Source organism: Propithecus coquereli, unplaced genomic scaffold (assembly GCF_000956105.1).
Source record: "Propithecus coquereli isolate 6110/MARCELLA unplaced genomic scaffold, Pcoq_1.0 Scaffold25, whole genome shotgun sequence".
Classification (NCBI taxonomy): Eukaryota; Metazoa; Chordata; class Mammalia; order Primates; family Indriidae; genus Propithecus; species Propithecus coquereli.
In genome coordinates, this window is record NW_012148063.1 from 6,514,491 (window position 1) to 6,525,030 (window position 10,540).

Consider the following 10,540-nt stretch of genomic DNA (forward strand, 5'->3'; position numbering starts at 1 on the left):
GATGTGGGTGGCCTTGCCACCTGGCGGGCATCAAGAGGACAGTCCTCAATGCTGTGGGTGTTCAGCCATTCCCTTTAGAAGGAGAAGTACCAGGCCGGGCGCGGTGGCTCCCGCCTGTAATCCTAGCTCTCTGGGAGGCCGAGGCGGGCGGATTGTTTGAGCTCAGGAGTTCGAAACCAGCCTGAGCAAGAGCGAGACCCCATCTCTACTAACAATAGAAAGAAATTAATCGGACAACTAAAAATATATAGAAAAAATTAGCCGGGCAGGGTGGCACATGCCTGTAGTCCCAGCTACTCGGGAGGCTGAGGCAGGAGGATCGCTTGAGCCCAGGAGTTTGAGGTTGCTGTGAGCTAGGCTGACGCCACGACACTCACTCTAGCCCGGGCAAAAGAGTGAGACTCTGTCTCAAAAAAAAAAAAAAAAAAGACGGAGAAGTACTGCTTCTCCCCAGATCCAGCCTCGAAGATACCTGAGGTGGAGCTGTTGGATATGAGGGTGGAGTGTCCGAGTGAAAATGAAACGCAGAGGGCTGCGCTGTGATGCGCGAGAGAAGCCCTGAGTTGATGTGAAACACAACAGAGCACTCGCCTCCTTGGGCCCCTCTTAGCTTCCTAGAAGGCACATGCTGGGCGAGTGGGGACGGCTCGCACTTGTGAACGGGGCAGTGGGCTTACAGGATTTGGGGAGGCGGCAGGATACTCACCCCTAGGAGCTTGTCATGGGATGCCAGGCTGCCCCGCTGCCAGAGAAGGGAGAACACTCTCAGGTTCCAACACAGCTGACATGTCTTAAAGTAAGGAATTAAAAACTTGTCTCTCTGTGGTTGGGTGATCTAGGGGCTCTGGTTTTCAGCGTCTCTCTACTCTGTGTGGCTTTTTGATTGTTTCACAAGGAAACGCACCTACGCTTTAAAGTATTTCAGTGTCTCTCAAGTCTGGAAAACAAACCTTGTCGGCGGTTCCAAGCAGGCGTTGGGTGCCTCTCCCCTACCCTCGCCCGCAGGAAGGGGGCTGTTTCCGCAGAGCCTTGAGCTGCCCTGCAGCGGGTCCACTGCTACGGTCAGCTTGTGTGCGCAGACCCCGGTCTGACACGCGTGTTTGGAAAAGACCGTCTTCCTCACGACCCACCGTGTCCTCCAGATGACGCGGACCTGGTGGAGTTAAAGCAGGAGCTGGAAGCAGTTGGGGATTTCCGCCACCGTTCTCCAAGCAGGTCTCTGTCGGTCCCCAACAGGCCTCGGCCACCTCACCCACCGCAGAGACCCCCCCCTCCAAGTAAGACTCTGCTTGCTTTCGGCTTACCCTGACGCCTGCTGGGAACAAATTTCCTGCTGCTGAACACGTGGCTCCAAATCTACTTCTCCCAGCCTCTGAGTCCCCACCACGCTTCTTCCCCATGGGCTTTTTGTCTTAAATCCAGGATGTGTTTGATGTTGGAGATCCTTGTGCTTCTCATGGCAAGTGACACGATTGCTTCCAAAGCTGTTCTCCAGTCACTGCGCTTCTGCTAGCCGCTCTCAGCTGGGGGCTCGTGGAATGGGATTGGGGGCCACAGTACTGGAGGGGCTTGTCTAGCTTCGCAGAGTCAGGCACGTCCCTCCTTGGCGACCACCCGGCCCGCCCTCTGCTTATTAAGATCTAGTAATGCCAGATCCCTAACCTGAAGGGGACCCGGTTCACCCTCTGCGATATGAGGATTCTTGTTTACCAATGTTCCTTGGACTCAGAGAACAAGCTCTTCCCCAGCCTGGCTCCCATAGCATCGTGGTTTTCTTCTTGCTCTGCAAACAATGTTGAGTCCATCAGACTTTGCTTAATAACCTGAAAATAAACCCGTGATGTGCTTCTGACCAGCTTCCACGTTACTGCTACGGTTTACTTCTCCCCCACAACAAACGTGACAGTCAGACTTAGATTTGCCTAAGCCGTCACTTTCAGAATCGGGTTCATCGTGGCTCGCGTCACAATAGCGATCTGTGGCAAGCCAGAAGCACGAGACTTTTTAAGCATATTTTTGCTTTTCTGAGCTTATACTCAGAAAAAAATAAAATAGAAAATTAAAATGACATAAAAATAGAATTTATAAATCATGTATTATTGTGGACATTTTAGAAAAATAGAGAACTATAAAGAAGAATGAAATTCGAAAATTTACTTGATTACCTACAGATAATAGTTGTTAACCAAAAGACTTCTAGCCTTTTTCCAGTTAGATCTATCTATAGCTACACACAATTTTTATGTTTTTTATAAACTTGATGTCTGTTTTGCTTAGTCGTCTTTCTTTCATTTATTGTGTCATATTTTCTGTGTCATTAAATGTTCTAAAACGATGCAAGTATAACATGGCTGCAAGTATAATTTAACATTATTTGTTCCCCTGCTTTGGGATTTGTTTTTCCCCCCACAAAATGTTTTAAAAATTTGGTCCTAATAATACTAATGTTTTAAACCATTTAAAAATCGGTTGGTTTTTATATTAGATTTGGAGCCCGCAGAATGTTAGATTAAAATTGGATTCAAATGCTGTTTCTCCGGAGCATGTGCGTGACTAGGCAGAGCGGCGAGAGGCTCGCAGGAGCTCCGTGGATCCAAGCGGTCCGCCCGCCCCCCGCACCTGCCGCTCCGGCACCTGCCGCCTGCAGCTTCTCGCTCTGGCGGGGAAGTCCTGGCTTCACCAAGACTGAGATTCTGCTCTCGTTGGTTTTTACAGCCGGTTTGCTGGTGAAAAAGTCGGCTTCAGACGCGTCCATCTCCTGCGGCACCCACGGGCAGTATTCAATTTTGCAGACGGCGAAACTCCTGCCGGGAGCGCCGCAGCAACCGGTGAGTCCTTCCGTATTCAGCGCAGGGTCAAACAGGTGGCGTTTCCAACCCAGCAGGTTTGCCCCGCGACGGTGCAGGATCGCCTCTTTTCGTTGAATAAATAGATTTATGTCTCTTTAACTCTCTACCTATCCACCACCTCGTCTCCAAACCCCATAACTCTTAGTAGCAGGTCCTTTCTAGGGCTTTTAGATGGTTGTGCAGAGTGTTCCAGAGAAAATCACTTTTGATGAAATATCTCCAGTGTCCCTGCAAGGGGGGTCTACTAGTTCTGCACCCACCTGTGTCTCTCCCTTCCGATTCTTGCCTTTGCCCTCGGCGCACGGAGCAGCGGTCAGTAGGAGAAATTCAGATCGGTCATCTTGAGAAGACGATGATGGTTCTGGCATAAAGCTGGTTGACAGAAGAGACTAAAAAGAGACCTACAACCTAAGTTACAAAGCAGGGGAACACGAGAAAGAGTAACAGTCATTTGGGGTTGTGGAGGTGGAGGGTACCAGAGCGTTCCGTGAGCTGCAGGTTCAGAGTGTGGGCCAGGAAGCCGGGTGCTGGGTGACAGCTGCTGTGCCCCACGATGCCACCCGATAGGCTGGAGAGCTGGGCCTGGCCGGGTGCTCAAGCAGCCATGGCAGGTAGAGGGGTTGACTCGATGCCAGTGGTTTACGGGAACGAAGGGGGATTGTCGAGGACAGCCCAGACACTGGGTGAACAGGTAGAAGAAGCACTTTTAAGGAAACATGTATCTGAAAGGTGTTTTAATAACTCAGCCAGACTGTGGAAGGGTGGCCTCTGATTCTGCCTTCTGGCTTTTACCTGGTTATCGACATGGATGGTCTGTCCACATACGAAAGCCTGTAACCACCCAGTGTGGGAGACGAGGGCCATGGGTTCTCAGTATCATGGCATTCCTCTTCTGGGATTTGAGTGCTCCTGGGGGAAGGAGGGTGGAGGGCTGCGCATAGATCGGAGTTGGTTTTCTCACCATCTGAGAGCGCTCTGTAAGTTCCACACTCGGCGCGGCCTGGCAGGTAGTGAGGCTGTTTCCTTGCCTGTGCTAATTCACCTCTCCTCCTAATTCTGTCCGCAAGCCCAAAGCTAGGACTGGAATAAGTAAGCCTTATAACGTGAAGCAGATCAAAACCACCAACGCTCAGGAGGCAGAAGCAGCGATTCGGTGTCTGCTGGAAGCCAAAGGAGGTAGGTGCTCTCTTGGGCTCTTCTCTGTGGCTAAGGAGAAAACGGTTCTCCTTTTCATCTTCCCACTGAAAGTGGTCTAGAAAAGAATAAATTTTTTAAAAAATTTTTCTGGAGGCAGTATTAAATGAATGTACCCTTTAGCAACATTTTATATAATTACTAAGATTTATTATTCATTTAAAATTGTGTATTCAAAATTCAGTAAATATATAAAAATAATCCTGGGATTCTTAGGCAACATTTAAGAGACTGAAATAAACAAAAACAAAATTTAAAAAAGGTTAATGCAGCGTGCACTAGGTCATTATGCCAGCTCTGTAAAAAAGAGGCAGTAAGGTGTGTGCCTTTATTTCAGGCACAAAGTCTACCTTATAAATCGCCTGCAAGTGCGAATAAATTCTTTACTGTCAGGCAGGGAGGGAGCTCTTCTCCACGACACTGCCTGCTGGTGTTTTGTTCTTGTCTTAACCCGTGTTAACCACCTTCATTTAAAATCATTCATTCAAAATCACTGGTAACTAACGGGTTTCGACTTTGTTCTCGAATCTGTTTTGCTGAGGGGAGATCATGCCCTTTGAAAGCATATATGCAGTCATAGGTATCTAATTTGCTTTTAGCCAGTGAATTAACTTTTTTGGAATTCTCCAATAGTATTTAAGGAGGGCATGAGTTAAGAGGTAGAGAAACACTGTTGGAGGATAATACTGCCACAAATGGTTTCTTTTTTTAATTAAGAAAAATAACTAAAACTATGGATGTAACAACCCCAGTGTCCATCAGCTGATAAATGGATAGATGGACAAAATAGGGTACATCGCACAATGGAGTACTGCTCAGCTCTAACAATAAAAAGAATGCAGTGCGGATACAGGCTGCATCACAGGTGAACCTTGAAAATGTTATCCTAAGTGAAACCAAGAAAATATAAAAGGCCACATATTATATGATCCTATTTTTATGAAATGTGTCCAGAATAACCACACCCATAGAGTCAGAAAATTATTAGTGGTCTCCAGGGAATGGAAGGAGGAGGGAATGGGAGTTACTGATAATGGGTATAGGGTTTTGGAGTAATGAAAATGTTCTGGAATTAGATAGTGGTGATAGTTACACAACTTTGTAAATATACTAAAAAAACACTAATGGTACCTTAAAATTGGTGAATCTCATGGTATGTGAATTATATCTCAGTAAAGCTGTTTAAAAAAAAAAAAAATTCTAGAGATGTAGATGTTAGTACAGGTTTGAAATCTACCCACAGTCCCAACTTAACATTCTCTTGGTTGTGGGCCATTGAGATTTTGATGCATTTTGGATCATCTCCGCTGAGAAAAGTTAGCTCACATGAAGCTTTGCCTGTGATCTCAGGGCCCCACTGACCCCCACCCAGACCACCCACGGGCCCTAGGTCACCACCCAGCGAGCAGGAGAAGCTGGGGCCAAATCTAGCTGGCCGGTCCTGACACTCCTTAAAGATTTTTTTCTAGAAAAAAGGAAATGCACTGAATTAGTTAATTATCCTTAGGATGTAGATTGTCTAAAGAGTAAATCACGCGGTGGAGCGCCTCATCCTTTGCACTTCAGCCATGTGATTTTACTTTTCAGGCGCCCCAGAAGAAGCCCTAAATGCCATGGCCTTGAGGAACAAGGGATCTTCCGCACCGGAGCCCACAGCAGGGGTGGCCAAGTCGGAGACTCCGCAGGTCCCCCCACTCGTGCCCCGGCGGCCTGCGCCCAGAGTTCCCGCCATCAAGAAGCCAACCTTGAGAAGGACAGGAAAGGTAAAAACCTGGTCGCCTAAACCTCTTACTGCTAAGTTGCTGGAACGTCTTATTAGATAAGAACTGCATCTCACAGACAAAATCCAGGTGACTGGTCTGTCCGTACACATGGTGGCACCAGACACGGCTGCATCTTTGAGGGAAGGCTTGACAGCCCCTCTCCCGCACATCCCTGCTGTGTCTCGGTCTGGCTGAGCAGCACAACAGGACTTCGCTGTCTTTCTGCAGATTCTCACTGTGACAAGAACAGCTTGGAGGTATTATACTTCCTAAATGTTCTGCGTCCCCAGAGGGAACCACCGTGGGATGCCTTTCCCCACGTGTTCCAGTATTGCCCATTTGTGTATGGTCTGTGTCGTTAGCACATGGTTTCACATGTGCAGGTTTTATTGGCTTTTGGAAAATAATAACCGACTCCCAGCCGAGCAACTTCAACAGGCTGGCACGTGGCCTCGGGCTGCTGGAGGTTGCGCAGCTTTCCTCGCCACTTTTCTTGCAGATCGTCTTTTGCTCTCGCTCTCAAGCTTCTCGGCCTTGCTTACTGCTGCAAAGACATGAGTTTGTAAGGACAGTAGCAGCCCAAAGACTGGCACCTATAGACACATCTGGATCTTCCGTTTGATCTCGGTGGTAGTAGCGGATGCTTGGTAATCCTTGTCTGCTCGCAGAGTGGCTGCTGCTTGCCTGCCTGGGAGTGTGGGCGGTCGCCTTGGCCCCTCGCTCCTGACGGAGCTGGCCTTGTGTTCTCTGGGTTGCTCTTCTGTCCCGCTGTGGATTGTTGCCATCTGTCCATTTGCCATGCCTTCTTACAAAATGGACCTTTCCCTCCTTATGCCGTTCAGATGCTCCTCGACTTATATCCCAATGAGCCTGTCGTAAGCTGAAAATATCCTTAAGTTGAAAATGCATTTGATCCACCTAACTTACTGAACACCATAGCTCAGCCTAGCCTACCCCACCCCACACGGGCTCAGAACACTTACCTTAGCCTGTAGGCAGGCAAAAGCATCTAATGCAAAGCTTGTTTTGTAATAATAAAAAAAAGATCAAAATTTGAAGTATGCTTTTCTACTGAACGTGTATTGCATTTGCACCCTCTTAAGGTTGAAAAATCGTTAAGTCAAATCATGCTAAGTCGGGGACTATCTGTTTTGTCTTTTCTTTTCTTTTAAAAGCCAGGAGCAGAAATGGATTCCTTTTTCTAGCCTGCTGCATAGGAGTTAGAGTAAAAGGCTATTGGAGAAGGGATTATTTTTTTAGTTTGTTTTCTAAAGAACCAAAGGAAATACTGAAATGCCAATGCTTAACTACTCTACCGATAGCCATTTCTATACAAAAGCTTCATTTTGCTCTGTGCAGTTGTTTGGGGCGGCAGGGGAGGGGGGTTATGTTAGATTTGAATCATAACCAAGGACGTGAGTCCCTGCGTAAAATTTTCCATTCTTCTGTATTTAAATACAAAATATTCAAGGAGAAAGTATATCCATTAGTGCTTCAATTAGCTTAATGCAGTAACATGTTACTTCACCCTAGCATGGTACGGACTGTATAATTATCAGGCCAAGCTGCAGCCTCAAAGAACGTTTTTCAAAGAGGTTTGTTCTTAATAAGGGAAGAGCATAACCCCATCTCCTAAAGTAACAAAGAAAACTTTGTCTCAAATTCTTCACTGTGGCCCTGGTTTTAAAAACTCCCACTCATCTCTTGTTGGACACGCTGGTATGACCTGTTCAATGTGTGTGTTTCTCCTGTGCTTTTTCTCACCCAGTTGTGTTTCAGCATCCCAGACATTCTCAAATCTTGAATTTGCTAGAATGTCAGCTTAGTCTCATCTCTGTTCCCTGCTGACCACTGAGTGTTCTCTGATTCTCAGCTTCCCAAGTGTTGCCTGCTTAGTTACTCTCTCGGTCTTGCCTCTTCTCAGCCCCCGTCACCGGACGAACAGTTTGAGCTGCAGACTGTCCATTTTCCAGTTGGGCCCCTGGAGACAACCCTCGAAACCCCTCTTCTAGCCACAGTCCCTCGAGTCCCTCCTGTTCCCAAACCAAGAACATCTCAGCCTGGGAAAGGTGCAGAGAGGAGACCAGACAGTGGGATGCCAGCACCAGACGAAGCCCCTCCCATGGCAGGAGCCACTATGCTACCACCTCCGGAGGTTCCATCTCTTGTGCCCAAGGTCCCCCCAAGGAGGAAGAAGTCAGCGCCTGCAGCCTTCCACCTGCAGGTCCTGCAGAGCAACAGTGAGCTTCTCCAGGGTCTCACTTGCAGCGGTGGCGGTGGTGGCAGCGGCTGTCCCTCTGGACCTCGGCCTGACGTGGGCACTCTCTTTCCACCAGTGGATTTTCTTGGCACTTCATCTGCTACAAGCCCTGAAAGTGATGGCACCAAAGTGCTGAAGTCAGAGACAGCCTCCGTTACTGGGAATTGTCAGGATCCCTTCTGGAGCCTTCTCCACCATCCTAAACTGTTGAATAATGCCTGGCTCTCCAAGAGCTCTGACCCCTTGGACTCGGGGACCAGGAGCCCCGACAAGGCACACACAGACCCAGCGCAAGTCAGTGCTTCAGCTGCCGAGGTGGAGCTGCCATCAGACCGTGGGCAAAAAAACTTCAGTCACTGGATGACAATCAGTGACAAAGACAAGAGGATGGTGTTGCAGGTGTTCGACCCACTGGCAAAAACATGACTGCGTTACGCAGAAGGCCACTTTCTTGTAGAATGTGTACCTTCCTCCTACAGGCATGACTTGCCCGGGTCGAAAGAGACATCTATTTAAAGGCACACTGAAAAAACGTTTGTGCACTGTCACTCTTGTGTAGTTTACAAAAATTATGTCTCTTATTCAATAAGATTATTATTCAGCCACCAAAATATGTTTTATTCAAGACTTACACATTTTACATTTCCTCTTGGGGAATGGAAAAGTCCTTTTAAATTAATTCAGTGTGTGGATTTTAAGACAGGAAATCGAACTGATGGGGCCCAAGAAGTTCTCTCCCACTGAACTGTAAATGATTGTCCAATTTGTGTGTGTATGTAGTGGGGATTTTTTTGTTTCATTTGTATTTTGTAGACTTGACATAACTTTTTGGTGAGCCACTTGAAGGTTGATACATAAAATAAGGATGACATTAAAAGGGAAGTGGGACCATTAGTAGCTGTCCTGGCCCACTTGAACAAGGTTAAAAAAAATCAGGGATGGAAGCAGCACATAGGTCAGCCAAACGACTAGCCTATACATTCCCATGAGCCCTGTGTTTAACTATGTACATGTATGTTAGCCTTGATTATGTGTGGATCCCATGGGAGTTGGTGTTGTAGAGTTTAGGTTCTAAAGTATACACCAGTAGCTTAACCTCAGCTTAATCTAGCTGAAGACTCCTGTACCGAGTCTTAGACGTTGCATGCCCTGTCAGTTGCCACAGTCCTATGCCATGGTGTGCTCCCTCAACCAATTTTTATCTACTGCCTAGTCCTTATTAAATGAAACTTCAAGGATTCTTTTTCCCATTAGATTCCATACCCTACAAAAGCACAAAGCGTGAAAACATATGCTGGCACATGGCATTGATTCTCATTGTTATGATATGAAGAATGTTGGTTTAGCCTGGTCTGCCTGGCTGTAGCTTCAGGGAGGAAAGTAGCACGTGTCCCTGAATACAAGAAACCCCAGGGAAGCATTTCTGGGTTTGCTTGTCTATGTTTGTTTGGTTTATTTTTTTTGCTTATATAGTTTTCCTGCATGTTTCTAGCACCACTTCTCACCTATTCAATAATTGAAAAAGACATTACCATACTGTTTTGTATTTTAAAAGTAGTAGTATAAGGTCTAGAATCCATTTGGAGCAGATATCATATTTTTGCTAATAAGTTCACTAGTAGGCCTGGCACGGTGGCTAATGCCTATAATCCTAGCACTCTGGGAGGCTGAAGCAGGCAGATCATTTGAGCTCAGGAGTTCGAGACCAGCCTGAGCAACAGCGAGACCCCATCTCTAATGAAAATAGAAAAATTAGCTGGGCATGGTGGCGCACACCTGTAGTCCCAGCTCCTTGGGAGGCTGAGGCAGGAGGATCACTTGAGCCCAGAAGTTCGAGGTTGCTTACTCAGTGAGCTATGATAAGGCCACTGCACTGTAGCCTAGGTGACAGCGTGAGAGAGACTGTTTCAAAAAAGAATTGAACAAATATTTGATCGTGGGTGTTCAAATTTGGTGAATAATATAGACTAGATTTTGAGTTGGTAGTATTTATAGTTCTCACACCAGAGTTCTCTTACAAAAAAGAAAAAAAAGGACATTAAATTGCCTTATTTGTATTTTAAATCAATGATTGCTACTTGGCAGGTTTCTCATGTTAGCAGTAGAGTTGCTTAAATAATCTTGACAATGGGCAGCTGCCATCGTGGAGATTTCGTTCTGTGTTTTTTTAGTCTGTCTTTGATGCTACTATACAGGACTTCTTGTTGTGACCTTGTTTATCTTTTTACTGCTGTCCTCTCTGACATGATTGATACAATTCACTGCAGAGTGTGTTAGGTACAGTACCTTTCAACTCAACATTGTCTCCGTGACCCCAGTTAAATTCCCTGGTACGACACAATCTTCTCAGTCTTCTTGATGATTTTTTGTTTGTTCCTATAAGTGATTGAAATTAGGACATCTGCCCAAGCAATTCCTATAAAAGTTTAAAGCTGAAGTTCAAGACACTTACTAATATTCTCCCTGATTTGCAT

General features: G+C 46.5%; 1 protein-coding gene across 2 annotated transcripts in view; it reads left to right on the top strand.

Annotated features, from left to right (window-relative positions):
* Positions 1–8,592, top strand: part of SYNJ2 (synaptojanin 2) — an 89,346-nt gene extending 80,754 nt beyond the window's left edge. For both annotated transcript variants that reach the window (XM_012646848.1, XM_012646849.1), the window contains 5 exons: positions 1,143–1,277; positions 2,716–2,828; positions 3,917–4,025; positions 5,631–5,806; positions 7,731–8,592. In XM_012646848.1, the coding sequence (XP_012502302.1) occupies positions 1,143–1,277; positions 2,716–2,828; positions 3,917–4,025; positions 5,631–5,806; positions 7,731–8,492 (1,295 nt within the window). In that variant the 3' untranslated portion in view covers positions 8,493–8,592. The remainder of the gene's footprint in view (positions 1–1,142; positions 1,278–2,715; positions 2,829–3,916; positions 4,026–5,630; positions 5,807–7,730) is intronic.
* Positions 8,593–10,540: the final 1,948 nt, after the last annotated feature.